Here is a 21,320-nt window from a genome sequence, read left to right as displayed (position 1 = left end):
GGTCCGCGTTGTGGTCTCAGATCTTTATCGACAACACGACGGCAGTTACTTACGTGAACAAGTAAGGCGGAACGACAATCTCCTCTTCTCTCTCGTGAGAAGCAACGATACTGTCGGATTTGCATTAGCCCACTCGTTCACCTGTGTCCTACTTGCCCGGGGCTCGCAATACCCTGGCGGACCGTCTCAGCCGGTCCTTCAGCTCCCACGAATGGTCCCTTATCGCCCGGACGTCGCCCTTGCTCTCTTACCGGCTCGAGTGGGGGCATCCCCACGTTGACACTCTTGATTGCAACACGCAGGAACAGGAAGTGCCCGATGTTCTGCTCTTTCCAGGGCCGACGAGCCGGGCTCGATAGCGGACGCCTTCTAATTCCCTGGACAACGCACCTCTCTATGCGTTCCCCGTTCCGTTGGTCCACAAGGTCCTTCTGAAGGCGCGCAGGGACAGGGCCCGCTTGATTTTGATCGCTGCCGGCATTGGCCCACCAGCATTGGTAACTCCTGTGCTGGACCTGTCGGTGAGTCGATCCCGGTTCCCCTGCTCTCACTGGACCTGATCTCACAGGACCTGGCCGCGCTTTGTCAACCGGACCTCCATCGCGCAACCTCTCGCGTGGCTCCTGAGTGGCTAACTCGGTCCGAATATACATTGCTCTTCCCCAGTGAGACAGGCCTTCTGGGAAGTAGAAAACCATCCACCAGGCGCGACAATACGTAGCCAAGTGGAAGCGGTTTACGTGTGGTGCGCGGAAAAGCGCTTCATCCGCCCGGCTGTCTCATACCGGTCATTCTAGATTACCTTTGGTCGCTCAAGGAGCAGGCCGTGGCATGTCCTCTCTCCGCGTTCACTTAGCGGCCATCTCACCTTTTTCACCCAGGGAGTGAAGACAGCTCGGTCTTCTCACACCCAATGGTTTCCAGATTCCTCAAGGGGCCTGGAACGCCTTTACCCGCAGGTCCGCCCCCCAGTCCCCTCTGGGATCTCAACCTGGTGCTATCCCGTCTCAGTCTCCCCCGTTTGAGCCGCTGCTACGTGTTCCCTTCTTACTTGTCTTGGAAGACGGCATTCCTAGTGCGATCACTTCTGCTCGGCGCGTGTCGGAGCTGTGCGCCCTCGTTAGTGGATCCCCCGTATACGGTGTTCCAGGGACAAGATGCACCTGAAGGCCGTCACACCCGCGCTTTCTTCCAAAGGTCGTCTCGGCCTTTCATGTCAACCAAGACATATTCCTGCCTGTCTTCTTCCCAAACCGCACTTGTCTCATAAGGACAGCAGTTACACTCCTTAGACGTGCGCAGAGCGCTCGCCTTTTACATACAGCGAACAAACCATCCGTAAGTCCGCCAACTCTGTTGCCGTCGCGGAACAAGTTAGAGGGCTTACCTGTTTCCTCCAGAGACCTCATGGGTAACGTCCTGTAACGTGACCTGTTACGACCTGGCCCATCTTCCTCCGGGCAGAGTAACGGCGCACTGTACCAGAGCCCAGGCTTCATCGGCAGCGTTCCTGCGCACGAGTTGCCTATCCAGGAGATCTGCAGGCAGGGCCTGGTCCCTCAGTGCACACCTTTGCTACCCATTATGCCTCGTCCAGCAGTCCAGGGATGATGCGGCCTTCGGCTCTGCTGTGTTGCGCACAGTGACCTCTGACTCGACCCCACCGCCTAGTAAGGCTTGGTAATCACCTACTGGAATGGAATGAGGCAAGCCACTCGAAGAGAAAACACGGTTACTCACCTTTGTAACTGTTGTTTCTTCGAGATGTGTTGCTCATATCCTTTCCACACACCGCCCTCCTTCCCCACTTGTCGGAGTCGCCGGCAAGAAGGAACTGAGGAGCGGGCGGGCCGGCAGGGTATATATCACCCGCCTTGGCGGTGCCACGTCTAGGGGGCGGCTGCCGGCCCGCTGGAGTTGCTAGTAGTAAGAAGTTCTCCGACGAATGTGCACGCGCGGCACAGTACACCTACTGAATGGATATGAGCAACACATCTCGAAGAACAACAGTTACAAAGGTGAGTGAGTAACCGTGTTTCCACTTTAACTATCTGAGGATAAGACAAGAAGCAATGAGCTTAAATTGCAACAAGGGTGGTTTAGGTTGGACATTAGGAAAAATTTCCAGTCAGGGTGTTTAAGTGCTAGAACAAATTGCCTAAGGAGGTTGTGGAATCTCCATCATTGGGGATTTTTAAGAGCAGGTTAGACAAACACAGCAGGGGATGGTCTAAGATAATACTAAGTCCTGCGTTGAGTGCAGGAACTGGACTTGACCTCTCAAGCTCCCTTCCAGTCCTTTGATTCTGTGAATCCCAGTCTGTGTAATCCCCCAGCATCTCCATGTGTCACCCTCTGTCTGTCTCCCCCCAACTCCTCATAACCCATGCCCCCTCATCTGGCACCGTGGGAGGGGCAGTGTGAGGAACGCAGCCTCTCCTCCCTATTGGCCGCTGACTGCTATGCCTAGTGAGCTGACTGCCCTTTGTTTTGGTACCACAGCAGCCCCTGGTGGGCATAACTGCCACACCTCTCTGGCAGAATGAATTTTCTGCTGTGGAAAAAAAAAATTGATGGAGACATGAGTTCTGTGTGTATGCAGTGGTGCAGAATTTCCCCTTGAGTAAAAGTATTTTCAATTTTCTAAGCTGTAGAAGCAATGGAAGGGTGCATTTGCTGGGTCTGAGAAATATTGACCTATACAGTGCAAAAGATTGGCCTGTAGAGTAAAAAAAAAAAAAGCTGCAAAATGGAGACTTCTGGATTTGCCTTGGATAACTTTTATGTACAAGATTTTGGGCTTACTCCCTGGGCTTTGTATGTCGTTTTTCATCCACACCCAAAGACCACACAGCCAGTAGGAATTACTGAAGCCCTAGAGCTAAAATAACAATCATTCCTTACTCCAGGATGGATAAAGCCTAATAAAAGAGACTTTTATATATAAAAATTTGTAAACACCTCTCATTTTAGGGGCAGGATGGCAGCTCTGGCTCATTGAGAAAGCACCATCCTATGGCAGTTGTAGTGGACTATCCATGTACTCATTCCTCACTATAGTTTAGAGGGTTAGGTTGAATTTTTACTGTCTGTGGGAAATGTGCTTTCAGACAGCTTGGAAAGCATGACTTGTAGGGGGAGTGTATTTTTGTCTTTCCTCATAACCTCAAATACCAAGCAGGAATCAGCCTCTGCAGCTGCAATGCCGTGGAACTGTTGGAACTTCTGAGAGAGCAGCCATAGCAGTGACTTTTTAGTAAGAATCTTAAAATGTGTTACGCAAGGCACATAAAATCTGTAGAAACAGAAACTTTGCTTATAGAAAACTCACTTAAAGTAAAGCTGATGGTGATCAGTCCTTGAATTCCATCAATTATTGGCCAAGTTATGGGGCAGGGGTGGCTAAACTGTGGCTCGTGAGCCACATCTCGCTATTTTACTGGGGCTTGCAAGCCCCCCACGCTGCCCCCCTCTCCGCCTACCAGACTGAGAGCTCAGGATCTCTGCCTTCCAGTGGGATGATGGGGTAAGGGCTTCTTTACATGGGGAGGGGGCTCTAGGAGCTCCATCTCTGCAGGACGCACCTGCTGGGGCTCAGGGCTTCAGCAGGAGTGGGGCTGAAGTCCCGAGCCCCGGCTCCCGACAGGTGTGCCCTGACTCTCAAACTTCTGAAGATTGTTGTATGCAGCTCAGAGGGCCAGTAAGTTTGGCCACCCCTGCTATAGATAATTTTATTTTTTAGACTTTATTCGTTCTAGGAGCAAATAAACAGGACACTGAAATATAGCAAGCTTTGAGACCCTGTGCTTGCATTAATTAAAGTTTGTAATATGGAGAAAGGAAAAAACTGTCAGTTCCTCTTGATTAAACTCCTGTCTAGTTAATATAGAAATGCAGTGAATAAATATTAGCTCTTTTCATTTCTGCCATTGATTATCCAGTGTACTAAGAATAATCAGCAGATTGAGATATTGCTGGTTTGTGGAATGTACTTACATTTTAATTTTTATCTTCTAGTCCATCTGAGCGCCACTTATTTTAAATCAGTTCCCTCCATACTTAAATCACAAATTTGTTTAGCTAGTAGAAATAATATGCAGGAATTAAAACAAACCAAACAACATGATTAGACAGCAGCATGTCTTTTTTTTTTTTTTTTTTTTTAAGGTAATTTTTATTAAAGTAGTTTGGTGTCTGGTCAAGGGAAGGCTATTTATCACAATTACTTATGCGTGTATATATATATAAAGTCGAGGGGCATACCCATTTGTCCTCAAAGCAGCCTGGATCCTATCTGAGAGTGCACGTTCCATTTTTGCTTGTCTAGCTAGTTTAATCCAGTCCATGGATTCTGGGACCCACCTCCACAAAATTTAGCTCTTTTAGACAACATTATTATAACTGTTTTGTTTCACTTCTTAATTTTGGCACTTATGAAAATAGGGAACCTGAATATCCTCACTGTTCAGGAACTGGAAAACCAAATCAAGACTGAAATGATTGTCTTGTTTTGAAAGATGCATAAAGGCTATGGAAGAAATGGAAGCATTTGATGATGGTGGAAGGGTGAAATGTGTGAGGAAGCTTGTATAGCCAGTAATTCCTCCACATGAACCTGTCTGCTTTAGTAAATACCTCTCCTTTTGGAACCTTGCTCGAAGGAGCACACAGGCTTGGAAGATTGTAGAATAGACCACCCAACAGCATTAGCCACCAGGCAAAACAGATTCAGCTGTACGCTGATGATTTGTCAGACACATTTTTCAATAATGGTGATTGTGGTGTGGTGATTTGTATCTAGAGGCATAATAGCGAGTACAAGAAAGAACGTATTCGTTTGGGGTATATCCGTTCAAATTATACGGCTGAAATGAAAGCTATTCTCATTGCACTGCAAGTGCAGAGCAGAAATAGAGGCGGATGTTGTGATGTTTGTTGATTTGCAGGCCACAATCCTCCATTTCTTTCAAAGAAACCAGAACACTTTCATCAATCCAGTTCATAAGAAGAATCAAAAAGCAAAGCAATAAATTGATTTTTCCATGGATTTAATCACGTTTGTATACACAGGAATGAGGTAGCTGATAATCTTGCGAAAGTTGGAAGATGGGAAATTCAGGTATATTGGTGCCCTATTAAGGAAAATATTAGCTGAAATAAATAGTTGAAAGTTTAAAAGATCCTTTGATCAATATCAGAGCATCTTGGAAAGTAACATCTACTATCATGAGCTGGAGGACAGGGCATGTTGCAAGAATGAAAATCAACAGAGATAGAAGCAAGATACATCCACTCTGCAAGTTCTGTTGGGAGAGGCCCAGGCTTCTGACTGTATGCAAGAAAAGTGATGCTCTTCAGATTTGACACCTGGCTCAAACTCTTACAAAGGACCCTGTAAGAGTTGCCAAAATCATTCTCTAACTTCATGGCCTGATATGTTTATCTAAGACAAGGCGACAGCAACAGCAGCAACTCATGCGGGTTCCAGAAAGAAAACTAGATTGATGGACAGACTTGAACTTTGTTAGACCTTTTACAAAAAAACATTTATTGGGCATACCCATGCACAAAGCAAGGTACCTTGGATTTGCATTTTCTACTATTTTCTTCATGATGAAATTTGTATTGAGGTGAAATAAAGCTTTCTAAAAATATATTTAATTGCTAAATATAATATAAAAATAGGGCTAGCCTAATATAGTTGGGCTATATAGATGGACTTCCTCATAAATAATTGACTTGGTAATGTGGCAGGGTGTCCTGAAGAAAGTTTAATCCTCTCCATCTTTATTAAAGTATTTCAGCAGAGTTTAAATGACAACTAAAAGTAGATTTCAAATCTATTTTTGTTTTTTAGGCCACTGGGGGAGGATATGAAGGCGATGATGCATATCCCAATGCAGAACTCTTCTTCCTAGATATTCATAATATTCACGTCATGAGGGAATCTTTAAAAAAGTTGAAGGACATTGTTTATCCTAATGTAGAAGAATCTCACTGGCTATCTAGTTTGGAGTCAACTCACTGGTTAGAACATATCAAGGTGAGTTTCTAGCACAAAATAATATTCTATAGGGATCAGATTTTCACTTGCCTTACATGAATTCTTTTTTTTTTTTTTTGTAAAAGAAAAACTACATTAATTTGCTTTGTCATTTGTGTGATTACTGAAGAATCTTAATTATTGCTCTTCTGGAATTGAGTGACCTTGAAAATGTCTTACTGTTTTGCTTGTTGGAAACTGTATAAAGAGTTGGCTGGTAGGGTAGGACTTCTGCAAATATCAGACTTGCTCTCTTTATTACAGATGCTATTTTCCAAAAGAATTCTTTTAAATAAGAGGCAGCATTTATCTACTCTACACAAAGTGGGTTACCTTTTGATTAGTCAGGCTGTAAAATTATTCAGGTATAGATGTGTTAATATCCAATAGCTCTGTGTAGATTGTACTAGTCTTAAGAATATATCATTCTAATATCCCTATTTATCAACAGTAAGAGACATTTATAATTTTAAATATTGACATACACTGCTACCTTGATATAATGCTGTCCTCGAGAGCCAAAAAATCTTACCACGTTATAGGTGAAACTGCGTTATATCGAACTTGCTTTGATCCACCGGAGTGTGTAGCCCCGCCTCCCCCCGCACTGTTTTACCGCGTTATATCTGAATTTGTGTTGTATCCGGTCACGTTATTTCGGGGTAGAGATGTACCTTGCTTTTAGGGGGAGAAGATGAAAGTAGTTGTTAATTGAGTAAGTACAAGACAGTGTAAGATTAAGATTAAATTAATAAATGAGTGCTGTAAAATAAAGATTCTTGAGTTGAAATAGCACATGAACACAGAAAATTAAACTATTTTACAGCATGTTTAAGTAAATTGCAATTTACAAAACGTACAAGTTTTAGTCTAGCAATATTTATTACATGAATTTTTGAACTTCATTTTCTTTGCAAATGAGCTGTGTGTGCTCCACTTTGTAATTGAAATAAAATATTTTAAAGTATGCATTAATGGTCATAAAAATGTTTTCAGCAGTATGTTTTGTCAGTTGGCTTTTTGGCTTGTACCCCTAACATTTCTGCATTTTTATAATGTATGCCATGCTGTAATAACTACTGTTTACTTAGGATTTTCATTTTAAGTGAATGGTTGCAAAAATAAACACGAGAAAAGGATAAAACAGGCTTTATTTTTAGCAATGGCATCTGTCTCAAATCTTTAACTCAAAATGAACTAAATGGAATGTGTAATTTTTAACACAGATACTTCTTGTGGTAATCCTATTTTTAAAAAACTTTTATTTTGTTTATGGTAAAGACACTATTTTCTATCCCTTTTTGGAGAAGTTGCTGTGAAATGAGTTAGGGTTTACTAAGAAAAAGAGAACCAATCTTGTGTAGTTTGGGTCTTTGTTTTTTTTTACAGTAGAAATTGTAAATTGCTGAACTCTCAGAAAAATCTGATTAATTTAAGATACACACAGGTGTTCTTCCCCAAGTCTTTTAATTAAAATTGTAAAAATCAATCATTTTTGCTGGAATGATAACACTAACCTTCTGAATTGTCTGGTATCTGTACCTCGTTGTCAGCTTGTCTTGACAGGAGCTATTCAAGTGGCAGACAAAGTGTCTTCAGGGAAGAGCTCAGTGTTGGTACACTGTAGTGATGGTTGGGACCGAACAGCACAGTTAACTTCTCTAGCCATGTTGATGTTAGACAGCTACTACAGAACAATTGTGGGTTTTGAAGTTCTGGTACAAAAGGAATGGATAAGCTTTGGACACAAATTTGCATCGGTAAGAATTAAAGAAAATTATTGAAAGGAACTGTTTTAATGTTTTTTATGTACATTATAAATTCTAAAACAAGGACGATTTTTAGATGCTTGTATTGAAACTTGCATGCTATGAAGGTTCTGTAAATGTGTTCAACTTTTCAGCTGATCAGCATGTCAAGTTTTGATCTGCTCTTTACTCAGTCTGTCTAAAGTGATGAAGAAAAATAAATTTGAGGAGAATGATCAGTCTTGCCTAGACTTGAAGCTAGTCCATAGCATTTATTTCATTTTTGTAAAATTCATTTTCTTTGTCTCCCCTTTTTGCATCCTGCTGGAAATGCAGAACAGCTCATGGTATGGTGCCATTTAGCAGGCATCAGTAAAGAGGATAGTGAAAGCTTTCCATATGCCTCCAGGACGGAGCAAAGAATACTGGAAACATGGAACATAAATTCAGATTTCTCACTCCAGCAGTTTTCTTGGCTTTTCTCTGACTGATCATAATGAGACACACAGATGGAAGAATCTGGACAACCTTTTCTAGGTGATGTGCTGAGAGAGAGAGTTCCACCTTCTTCCAGCATGTCCTAGAATTTGTCATAACAGGTTTAAACATAGGACTTAAGCACTGCTATGTCATAACACCAAGTCCAGCTCTCTCCTTCTACAGTCTTTTGAGGTGAGAGAGAATCCCTAAGGCTTCACCTCTATACTTACAAACTTTTCAAGGGCTTTTCCCACATGAGGCTCATCTTCAGATCCATTCTCTGTCAGTAAGACCTGTCTTTTATCTTCCCAAGTTTGTGTCATTGTCTCTTTAAGTCTTTATGGGTTGCATCTCATGATTTAATCAGAATTGGGCTTTTAGTTGTCCCTTCCCCAGCTTGTAGTTTTGAAGAGCTAAGCTCCTTAGTTATTAATCTTTGCTACCGATACCTTCTGTTTCTTTTCAGACAAATTGATAGTTTTTCATTTGCCTCAGGAGTACTCTTCCAGAGTAATCATATACCTCCACATGGTTTTTTCCAACTTTTACCTAAACTCTTCCTCTCCTTTCAAACAGACATACTGCTCTCAGGCTGTAAAGGGATGAACTATCCAGCTTTAGTTGCACAGGACTGATATTCAAAAAGTCAGACTGTTTTCATGGTCCACTGCAAGGATTGCCAACCTCTAAGGCAGGGGTAGGCAATCTATGGCATGCGTGCCAAAGGTGCCACGTGAGCTGATTTTCAGTGGCACTCACACTGCCCGGGTCCTGGCCACCATCCAGGGGGCTCTGCATTTTTATTTAATTTTAAATGAAGCTTCTTAAACATTTTAAAAACTTTATTTACTTTACATACAACAATAGTTCTGTTATATTATAGACTTATAGAAAGAGACCTTCTAAAAACATTAAAATGTATGACTGGCACGCAAAACCTTAAATTAGAGTGAATAAATGAAGACCCGGCACACCACTTCTGAAAGGTTGCCGACCCCTGCTCTAAAGCCAACATTAGTGGCTGGCCGAAATCCTGTATTGACAGCAGGGTAAAACCCCCTTCTCTCACAGTGAAAAGATGCTCTGCCAGAGTCTTTCTCTCTGCTACTTAAGCAGAGAGAGAGAGAGGAGACCACTTCCTCTGATATCTGCAGGGCCACTACCTACTCTTCACTTCACATCACACCTTCATCAGTCCCTACAAAGTGGACCTAACTTTCCACACAAAGGCAGACTTTCAGGTAAACACATGCTCTTATTGGGGATACTGCTGGCTTCTGCTAGCTGTTCTCACATCCTGCTGGCAGCACAAACTCTGTTACGAAAGTTACCCTGTGCATGAAGTTACATTCTTTAGAATCTCTTAGCAGCAAGGGTAAAAGTATGCAATAGATGTTTTAGTTAATCAGCTGTAGTAAAACAGTAGCACAAATGAATTGTCTTTTTTGAGGGATCATCTGACAGTGGACCAACATTGCTTCAGCTTAGATCTTTAGAAAGTTAGAAAAAAATATACTGCTACATTCTGGGAAAGGAAGATTCTTGAATATGAAAAACTATACAACAGCTACTACTTATCTCTGAGAGAACATGAGGGGTAGGATAAAGGAGCATAAACTTGATTTCCATCTCTGAGGAAATGTTGGTAGAAATTGATTCCATACATTTACAGGATGTTCAAAAGAAACTCAGGACTTGGAATGGCAACAGTAGCATGAATTTAGTGTAAATGATTGACCTGGGTAAGTATTAGGGAGAAAAGAAGTCGTCGTATTGTTTCAAACTTAAATGAAGATAAAAAACTAGTGCAAGTAGGTGGAGTTCTTGCCACCTCAGTCATGTTTTGCATAATGGTTTACGTACAGGATTAAGGGTGCTGGAAATGCCTGTGCTTTGGAGGGTCGATTTGAATGCTGAATGTTGCAACCCTTAATCAAGAAACTCCCCTTGATTCCAGCAGAAGTTGTTTGCACTTCAGAATCTTTCAAATCTTTGTATTTTAAAATAATGTTAATATGTAAAATTATATTGCTAAAGTCAGGAGGGTGGACAATAGAGTATTAACCCTCTCATTGTAATATTGTAGATCAAATGTGTTTTTCATGCGTCTCTTGGCATTTATGAAGCATGTCTCACACCAAAATAGACATCAGATATATACCAAAACCAGTTGTGAGTAATGTCCAACTTGCTTTGTTTCATTTCAGAGAATAGGCCATGGTGATAAAAACCATGCTGATGCTGATAGATCACCTATCTTTCTCCAGTTCATTGATTGCGTGTGGCAAATGTCTAAGCAGGTAAGCTCTAGCCATATCCAAGATGGTGTTATCCAGCAAATAACAATATTTTAAAATTATCCTTGAATTAAGAGTCTGAATCCTCAAAAAACAACAAAACACAAACAAAAACCTGCCACTCCTCTCCAACCCCCCAAAAACTCCCCAAAAAACCCACAACAAAAACAAACAAACCACCACTGTGTACGTAAGTTTGCTACTCTGACCAAGTAGTAGAAAGTAGCATATTTACTTACCTTTTTTGTGTGTTAACCCTCTCCTCCCTCCCAAGCCGGAAGTCTCACTATTTCTGAGTAGAAAATATGCTGGCTTTATGTCCAGTCCTTTTGCTCATTAACCAATATTTCATGTTTAAAGGACTGTACTATGACATAACTTTAATAGATTATTTTGTGAATGTTTGTAAGAGCGTAATACTGTTGGATATAATTACAGGAACTAGAATTCCTGTGTTATGGCTAATTTTATTTCATCATTCCTAAAACTATTCCTGGAAACAAAATTCCCTTATGCCAGGACAAAACAACTTTAAGTCTTTGAGTATCAAACTAGGTCTACCAAACTGCTATAGGTTATTTCACAGTCCTTTCCCGCGTTTTCAGAGCACTGAGATTGTTTCTCCTTCCCTCCTTTTTAATCTTATTCTAAAACCTTGCCCTGAAGATACTGTGACATTGCTCCTGTCCTTCTTATTGAAGCTTGAAAAGAATGCTTGGGGCTACTCAATTTTACCTCATGAGCTAACAAACTGTTTGTATTAAGTAACAAAACTATGCATATTATCTTTATAGCATACCTAGCCAGTATAGGTCCAAAAATGAGTCAAGAACTGAAAATCAAATATTGGTTCCCCTATGTGTCAGCGCAAAGCAGGGTCACTAGTTCACTAGGCCTATGACTGTTACATTACTAGTTTAAATGTAATCATTTTGGTTGTCTAATCTTGATGTAGTTGAGTTAGCAATCTTTCATGGTATGGTTACTGAAGAACTGTATTTCACTGACTTTGATTAATTGTGTTTCTGCCAGAGAGCTAATTATTCATAAAAGTTTAGCTAACATTGTGGAGACAGAACTTTTCCCTTGAATTTCTGTTGAATCTTATCTTGTGGATTGCAGTCTTCCAGCTATTCCCTTTCACAGCTTATTCTGTTTATAGAAACTTATTGTCTCCACTTGAGATACCTCAAGAAATTTACAAGTTCACTTAGTGTAATAATACTGTGCAACCAACTAAGTACTGCAGTTTCCTTTTGCCCACTATAAGCCCCTCCTTGCATTTTGCTTGGATAAACAAATCCTTTTCCAATATTACATTAAATCTGTCACAGAGAGGTCAGCAGCTTTCTACTTAATTGCAGTGGCCCCATACCTTTATCAGCTCCTAATTCCTGCATGTAGTTTAGCCTTAATTGTTTTGACACAAAAGTGAAAAAGTTCCTGATCAGCAAGGAAACCAGCCTCTTGTTAGGCAAGATGAGACTTTATCCATCTTTGGAGTGACAGAACCAGCTTTGTATCTCTGACCTTAGAAACTGTAAAGCAACATTGCTGGCCTGACAGGACATGTGGTAATGTATTAATTGATAAGGAATGTAGGAGTGTTGACATCTTACCTGTTATCTAAGCATTTAATCCATCATGTTTGTACTTGTTTTGTGGCAGGAAACCTAATTTCTAGGTAAGTTTAATAACAGGTTTCCTAAATGACTTCTTTTAAGCTAGCTGTTCAGTCAGACTGTTTCTATGTGTGCGTGCACTCACACAGAAACAAATCTCTAACAATAACTTTTTTGTGCCTAGTTTCCAACAGCTTTTGAATTCAATGAACAATTCTTGATTACAATTCTGGACCATTTGTATAGCTGCCGATTTGGTACTTTCTTGTACAACTGTGAATCTGTTAGAGAAAAAGAGGTAGGTAAAACTGATGATTGTTTGGCTGTGGCAGGAGGAATATATGATCTTAATTTAAAAAAAAAATTAAGTTGTGTGTAGCTAAGGTAGCAAAAATGGCAGTGTTATTGGAATAGTTGCAAGACAGCAAGCTTATTTTCATGTATCTAAATGACAATATTCAGACTTCAGGGTACTTTGTAAGTTTGTCACTGCTTGTGGAATTTTTTCATATAGTGATTATACATGTGATACTTCTAGTTGGAACAGAACCATGCTATATGAAAAGTGTAACTGGAGTTACTGTAGTGCGTGCACTCTTATACTGTACAAATACTCAAAACCCTTGCCATTTCATTTTCTTTGCAGAAAGTGACTGAGAGAACATTGTCATTGTGGTCACTGATAAATAGTGAAAAAGCAAAGCACACCAATCCTTTTTATACTAAAGAACTGAATCGAGCACTCTATCCAGTAGCTAGTATGCGTCACTTGGAACTTTGGGTCAATTATTACATTAGATGGAATCCACGGATTCGGCAGCAAGTAAGTCAGCTTCTCTAACTTATATGAAATACTTCTCAACATAAAGCTACAATACACTTTAATTATGACTTGTACTGTTGTGTTGTTGTTTTTTTTTACACTATACAGAATATAATTTATGTTCTCTGTTTAGTCATTTCAACTGTCTGTCAGGAAGAGTGACCTTTTTTGAGGAAAGAGACTCTGAAGTTGCTGATTTTTTTTTCTTTTCCTGTTGTATGTTTAAGCCCCATCTTCACTAGGAAATTGACTCACTGTTGATGTGTTCCCCTGAACCAGTACTGAATTTTAACTGCTATTGAAAATGGGACAAGACACTTTTCAACATCATTGCAATTAGCACAGTTGAGGCTTCTGTGCAAGCAATGGATCTGTTTCCTAGTGGAATATTCCTTTAGCGTTAAGCATATTGTTTGACAGCTTTGCTATTTTCCTGCTAATTCTCTAGGTAATAACTGAATCCAACAGCTTCTATGGTTGGTTCATACTCTCTAGCTGTTGTACCAGTACCTCACCTGCTGCTTAATGGTAGAGAAATAGATTACATGTGAGGGGAGTAAAGCAATTCATTTATTTATCCCTAAAGGTATGTGGCATTTTATTTGGTCCTGCAGGGACGTGGAATTTGTTGCTGAAACTGTTCCTCTGATGGATCACTTCTGAAATTATAGGGAGATATCTGAAAAGCAGCAGCAACCCCTTAACACTTGTGGAATCTGGCATAATTGAAGGCTGTGTGTCTAAGTTTGCCACGTGCAGTATCTCTTTTCTACTTAATTTATCATTTCCTCCCTACCTATCCTTAGAGAATTTACTAGTAGAAAATGCACTAGCATTTTTTGGAGGATCTCGGAAAACTTAGGTACAAAGGTTTTATTTAACACCCACTCCCCTCCCTAAAAAACCCAAACAAACCAATAATTCTTTTTAATTATAAGGATGCTAATATATTATTGGTCTAGCTTTATGATTTACCAGCACTTCCAAGCAAGACACTGTGATTTTAAATCTGGACTTAGCTTTTCAGTTCTTGGGTTGTGAAGAGGTAGGTGTGCTCATGACGTCTGTGAGGCTTTGTCTATAATATCACAATAAGTCGAACTAAGTTACGCCACTACGCTTATGTAACTAATATAACTGGAGTCGATGTAGCTTAGGTCGGCTTAACTGCGGTGACTACACCACGTTGTGTTGATGGGAGACGCTTTCCCGTTGACTTCTCTCACTTTTCTCCGAGTGGTGGATTACCGGAGTCAGCTGCAGGGTGCTCTCCCATCAATTTAGTGGGTCTCTACTAGTCTTTACACTGTCAAGGTTCCCTCCACGCTCTGAACTCTGGGGTACAGATGTAGGGACCCATATAAAAAATCCCCATAGCTTATATTCTATCAGCATAGGTTAAAAACTTCCCAAAGCACAAATTCCTTTCCTTGTCCTTGGATGGTATTGCTGCCACCACCAAGTGATTTAAACAAAAATTCAGGAATGGGTCACTTGGAATCCCTATTTCCCCAAAATATCCCCTCAAGCCCCTTCACTCCCTTTCCTGGGGAGGCTTGAGAATAATATACCAACCAGTTGCCTTTAATGTAAGTACAGACCAGACCCTTTGATTTTAGTGTCCTAAAGATAATCAGGTTCTTTAAAGAAGAAATTTATTGTAAAGAAAAAAGTAAAAGAATCACACCTGCAAAATCAGGATGTAAGGTAACTTTACAGGTAATAAAAAGATTTAAAACACAGAGGACTCCCCTCTGGACTCAGCTTCACAGTTACAAAAACAGGAATAAAACGACCTCTTAAGATAGGGAAAATTCACAAGCTAAAACAAAAGATAACTCATTTCCTTGCTTTACTTACAATTTTTGTAATTTTAGATGGATCATTTCAGGAATGTTTTCAGAAGATGTTGTACATGTCTGGTCTCTCTCTCCGTCTGGAGAGGGAACAAACAAAGAGAGCACAAACAAAACCTCCCCTTACTCCCGCCCCCTCCCCACCCCACCCCCAAGATTTGAAAGTATCTTCTTTCCTTATTGGTTCTGGTCAGGTGCCAACCAGGTTATTTGAGCATCTTGACCCCTTACAGATAAAGCGATTCAGTACAGCTGCCAAGAAGGAATTTTATGCTACTCTTTCCTTTATATTTATGACAGACACCCACTGCATCGATTGCGGCAGCACCAATCTAAGGGCTTGTCTACACTTACCAGTAGATCAGCGCTGCTACAATCGACCTGGAAAATTGATGGGGGAACCCTCTGTGGTTGACTCCGGTAATCCACCACTCCAATAAGAGTAAGGAACTCGATGGGAGAGCATCTCCTGTCAGTGCAGCGCAGTGTAGACACCGCAGTACGTCGACCTAAGCTATGTCGACTCCAAGTACGTTATTCACATAACTGGAATGGCGTAACCTAGGTCGACTTACTGCGGTAGTATAAACAAGGCCTGAGAATGGGAAAAAGGGAACAAACAACCGTCTCACCATTCAGCAGCAAGCTTTTCTGACTGATATTGAAGAAGCATAAACTGGCTTTGGATAAAGCTGGATATAAATCTCTTGTTGTGAGGAAAGGAGGATAGATATAAGGAAACTCTTTTGAGAAGATTTTACTGTTGTGACGCTGGAGAGCCCAAACCTTGGGGGCTGTCAGATTGTTAGGTAGAGTTGGAACAATCTCATGCTGAGAAAACCTGATCAAAATAACATTGTAAAAGTCACCTTTGTTGTTGTGTGTTTGTTTTTGTTTTTTTTTCCCCCAGCAGCCAGATCCCATGGAGCAGCGTTACATGGAGCTCCTAGCACTGCGTGATGATTACATGAGAAGACTTGAAGAACTACAGATCACAAATAATTCTAAGATTTCCAATTCATCAGCCTCATCAGCATCTCCCTCACAAATGATGTCCCATGTGCAAACTCATTTTTGAAGGAAAAAATGTTTTTCTTTGAACATTGTAACCATAAGTGGTGCTTAATGTAGATCTATAGTACAAAAAGGAATATTTGAATGCCTTATATTGGACCTCTTCCTAACATGAAATTTTTTAGATTGTCTCCATAGTTGGAAGATTTGAAAGAACAGTCTCTTCAATTCATTTGTGCCTTTCAGAATCTGTGGACAGGAAACGTTATCCAACATGGGAAGCTTATATGGGATGCTTTAGAAGTGTATTTTGTAAAAGTTTGATACAATTAGAGATATGATTTGATTTTTTTTTTTAGTATGCATTAATTTATTGCATCATTAGGTCCTGATCCTGCAAAGACATAACGATGTGCTTAATTTTATGCACTGTGAATAGAGCCATTGACTTCAGTGGGGCTTTTCACAGTGTATAAATGTAAAGATGTGTGTAAGTCTTTGTAGCCTTAGGGGCCTTAGACTTTTTGAGACAAAAATGAGTTGTATTATCTTCTTGAGCTTTCAAAAGCAAAGTGCTCAGAAATAGATTTTTTTTCTAGTAAACTGAAAACTACTCCAGTTTTTATTCAAAATAATTCCAAATCTGAGGACTTTAGATGACAAGAAACTTGTAATTAACAATTCAACTTGCTCAGTATGTATCTGAAAACAAGATAACTGTATAGAAAGGCTAACTTTTATATTGTAGATGAAGATTTTAGAATAAATGGATGAGGATTGTGGTGGCTTTGGGGAAAATAAGTTGCAAACTCCTTTTTTTTTTTTTTTTTTTTTAAAGTTAGCTGTGGAACACTACATATATTTTTGATTCTCGGTTCCGTCAGCAATATTTTCTGGATTTTTGCTTTCATTAATTTGCCAAAAATAAAGAACGGTTCTCAAGAAGACATATATAAATCTAAAAAATAGGATCCACGAAGACATTGCTTAAATGTCAAATAGTAGTAGCAATAAGCTTAGCTTTTATATGTTTTCTAAAATGAAACATGCCTATTCAGAGCAGCTTTTATACCAAAATAGTTTAAAATTCTTCAGATTATGAGTAATGAGTTGGGAACCTCTTAAATGTGTAGCTAGAGCATTTTAATCTATTCCTTTAACAAATTTATTCTTTATCAAGTATTTAAAGGGATTTCAGTATATAAAATTTGCAGATAATAGATTGTGCATTGACTGAATCTTTCAACGAACTTGGTTTGACGTTCATTTCAGAGGCTTCTATTGTTACATTTACAATTTGCTCCTTTCAGGTATTTTTTCATTAGAGTTACAAGCACTTAAGGCAGCACAAACCTTGCTACTTGATATTTTAATTCATATTTGCATATACTTGGAAGTTTTAATGATTTTCAGGCAATTGAGTACATTTTGCAATATAGGATTTGTAAAGGACTGTTCATAGAAAATAGTTATTTTAAAGGGAATGTTTGACACTTGAGGCTTCTACCTTTGTAAATTATTGTACATGTAAGTTTTGATCTACAAAATGTAACAGCAAAATACAATAGGATATGTACAAATTAAGTTTGTGTAAGTATATAAAATATAGTTTTATTAGAAATTCTCCAGTTTTTGTAAAGTGTAAATACTTGAGTACAAAAGCTAAATTTAAAGCATAGAGTTCCATAAAAATCAGATAGTTTAGAGAACATTGGAATATTTTAGAAATAGTATTTTGCATAGAAATAAAACACCTCTTAATTTGATACAGTAAATATTATGCTAAGAAAATTGCACTATTTTTTCAGGGAAATTCAGAATACTGCTTGTATTTTGTGTATTCTAAGGACATATGGCTTATCTCCATTTATATTCATCCTCTCAATTTTACTCTCTTCTGAATCTGTCTTATATTATTCAGCACATGTATCTGGAGCAGCAGCTTTGAGTTCCCCTCCCTCCAAAATCTTGGCACAGTGAACATCTAATAAATTGGGCACAGTACATCTAATGAACAAGGAAGCTCAAATTCATCTTGGCAGAGTATAACTTAACAACTTAAAAACTATGCAGATTCTGATGTAATTGCCTTCTATTTGTATATGGTCTATAAAAAACTAGTTTATTAGTTTTTGAGAATTGTAGTAGTTTGATCAAACACCCCTGTAGAATCTTTCAGCAGTGTGCAGGAGGAGTTTAGAAAATCTAGTTTTTACTTTGTAAACACTAAATGATAAACCTATCGTTTGGGAAAGTTTAATACAATGAAAAGGATTAAATGCACTTGTTTCAGTACATATATACAATTCATTTATATTACCAGTACAGTTGATACTGCATTTGTTATGTAGCTAGAGCTGAAATTCATTCTTTGAAAACCTCTAACTTAGCTTTGTGTTCATTTGGATTCTTTGTCAAGACAATGATTTAGAATTAAATCCTTGTTTTTAATTCTATTAAAATAGCAATTTTAAATACAAAAAACCACACCTTTCTAATTCTTTAAGCTTCTATTTGTTCTAGGATGCTAACCTTTTAATCTTAACGTGGCCATCGATATATGTGAGAAAACTCTGATCTTTATTAATACACAGCTTTTTCTGTTTGTTTTAAGCTGCTTATTTAGGTCCTGATCCTGCAGTTCACTGCATGCTGGTGAACACTGAGGCTCCATATGGACACAGCAGTGGACTTGTAGAATTGGGCGTTACACAGCAGTTAGCTCAATTGTGTTTGACCAAGGTAGTTATATGAAAATTGCCAAACTCTTAATTTAGGGAGGGTGAATGAGAAGAGAATTTTTAGGCATTTTTAAAAGCAATGTTGGGCAGTCTTTTATTGTGCTATGTTTCTGCACTATACCATGGTGCTAAAATGACTGGAGTAAATCTTCATTGTGACAAATCCCCCAATACTTCTCTCCCTCAAAAAATTCTTCTGCTTTTTCTTTTATATCCGACAGGGCTTAGATGTAAAAGATGAATAAGCTGCACATACATACCATGCATCACTACTGTGATTACCGCTGCCAGCTTCAAAATGTCGGTTTCCTTCTTCCATTCCTACCTGCATACTATCTCAAAGGCTTGGAATGACCACTCAGTTGTGTTACATCAAGCACCACCTTCTCCTTATTCAAAACTCTTCTGAAAATTCACTTTTTACCCTTGTTGCACATTCTCTCCACCCTAACATCACAATACAGGTACACTGATTATAAACTAACTCCCTCATTGCTGTCTTCTCTGAACCTCTCTTTTAGATTATTAACTCTTCAAGACAGAGTCTTGCTTTTGTTTGTACAGCACTGCGGACACTGGCATTGCTCAGCAAAACATTGATATTTATAAATGACGAATTCTGAAAATGTAGAGTTTTTAGCTGCTTTGTAAATGGCAAAAAGTTGTTACAGTTCAGATTTATCAGATGGGGTAACACTGTAATTCTTCATAATTGTGACTTGCGAAAGAGTATAAAATCCAGCTGCATGTATATGAGTAAAAGAAAGAGATGTCAGTATAAAAACCCAGACCTCAACGTCTGATTAAACCTATCTTGTTAGAGGGGTTTTTTATACTTTACTCAAATACTAGAATGCTTTTCAATCAGTTTGGTGATCAAATCAATTTATTTCACGATTGGCATCACAGAACTAGCATATTTGCTAATTACTAAAGATGCTATTGTATAAACAAGTGTGCTCCTTAAAAATCTATGTAAAAGGTATAAGAGCATCTCAAAAACCAGTTGAAGTTTATAAGCCTTGTTCTTTATTTGCATTTGGCAGGCTACTTGGAACAAATATTATGCAATTAGACTTTTAAACCAGATTCCTTAAGAGTTCTTGCTAAATGAAATCTACCACTGCCATTAGTGAAAATCTGTGCTATCAACCCTACCTCCTTTTTACAGGAAGAGCTTGCTGCTTCAGTATCTTGTAATCTGATTGATAATGAAAGCTGTGCCACCAGTTACAGAATAGGAGGTCAATATACTTAGCTCAGTATGCTCTCCCCCCCTTTCAAAACTGGCCACGTTATCAAAAGGATCAAAATTAAAAATCTGTCATATTTAGATTCAGTCTTCCAGCAGTAAGACACTCTTCAAACTTCCCATAGCTAAAACTCACTGAAATTTTGGGCATAGGCTACATTCAACATTTTTTTAAAAAAATTTAACCTGTTGAAAGCAACAAAGCGTCCTGTGGCACCTTATCGACTAACGAACATATTGGAACATAAGCTTTCCTGGGTGAATACCCACTTCATCAGATGCCTGACGAAGTGGGTATTCACCCATGAACGCTTATGCTCCAATATGTTTGGGTTAGTCTGTAAGGTGCCCCAGGACTCCTTGTGGCTCTTTACAGATCCATGCGACCCCTCTGATGCTAAACCTGTTGAATCACTTTAATTAGTAGGTTAGTACCATAACTAAACAACCCTTTTATTAAAGTGAGATAAATGAGCTCTTCCAAGCTGTATTTCCTTCTTTATGTAATCTCTGCATTAATAAAGGAAACTCTAAACCACTTCTGAATCCCTAGTTGGGTATGCCTGTCACTGCCCAAGGGAAGTGCCCCTGTGCTGGGCCTGCTCATTCTCTTCTACCACCTGCTCAGTGGAAGAGGGGCTTGGTGTGCTTTATCTGGGTGAAGGAGGGATAGCAACACTGCCTGGAGCTTCCCTCCCCCACTAGATGTGGTTGTCTCCATAACCTTCTTCCCCCCCGCCCCTTTTTACTTCTGATGTGTTAGTCTACCCTGCATGCTAACCCTCGGCACTAACTCAGATGTGAGCTTAACCTCCTTTCTCTCTATATAGAAATCAACTGACTAGCAGGCTGCCAGGACCATGGAAGGGGGTGTGGGTCAGCACCCCAGTGCCATTGTGACCAGCCCTCTCCTGTTGCAGTATGTGACTGCAAAGTTGACTCCCTAGGGCAACATAGGGAGTAGGGAGGCATTAAAGCTAGGGAGACGCAACAGCAAAGGTGAAAAATTGGGAGGGGGTGAAATAGGAATCTATATAAGAACAAGACGCTTGACGTTGGGACTGACCCTATAAAATGGAACATCTGGTCACCCTCAAAACAGCTGTGAGCCCCGGCTCCCTCAGATTTACAAAGCAACCCCGGGGGGAGGCTTAGTGGGCAGAGAGAGGCTCTGGGAGCTGGGGGCCTTGGAGAGCAGGCGCCGAGGGCGCTGCGGGCGGCTGACGCCCTGGTCCCCTTTACAGACCCCCCCTGCCCTGGGGTGGGGGGAGCTCTGCCCCGGCCCCGCGCTAGGACAGACCCAGGATCGTCTCTCGCAGTGTGTGAGGGGAGACGAGCTGCGGGGCCCCGTGGCACCGCCCCCCCCAGTCCTTGGGAGGGGGGGTCCCCACCCTGCCGGGGCCGTGCCGGGCCCCGCTCCTGGCTCAAGGGCCCGGCCTGGCCG

At 40.1% G+C, this 21,320-nt stretch overlaps 1 protein-coding gene across 1 annotated transcript in view; it reads left to right on the top strand.

The window, feature by feature from the left end:
* MTM1 (myotubularin 1) overlaps nt 1-16,034 on the top strand; it is a 78,159-nt gene extending 62,125 nt beyond the window's left edge. Inside the window, exons 10-15 of the mRNA XM_075068862.1 lie at nt 5,858-6,043; nt 7,597-7,803; nt 10,479-10,571; nt 12,375-12,488; nt 12,837-13,013; nt 15,780-16,034. Of these exons, the coding sequence (XP_074924963.1) occupies nt 5,858-6,043; nt 7,597-7,803; nt 10,479-10,571; nt 12,375-12,488; nt 12,837-13,013; nt 15,780-15,947 (945 nt within the window). The 3' untranslated portion in view covers nt 15,948-16,034. The remainder of the gene's footprint in view (nt 1-5,857; nt 6,044-7,596; nt 7,804-10,478; nt 10,572-12,374; nt 12,489-12,836; nt 13,014-15,779) is intronic.
* The last annotated feature ends 5,286 nt before the right edge of the window (nt 16,035-21,320 follow it).

This window comes from Chelonoidis abingdonii, chromosome 8 (genome assembly GCF_003597395.2).
Source record: "Chelonoidis abingdonii isolate Lonesome George chromosome 8, CheloAbing_2.0, whole genome shotgun sequence".
NCBI classification, from domain to species: Eukaryota; Metazoa; Chordata; order Testudines; family Testudinidae; genus Chelonoidis; species Chelonoidis abingdonii.
This window is presented reverse-complemented; position numbering and strand designations above follow the sequence as displayed.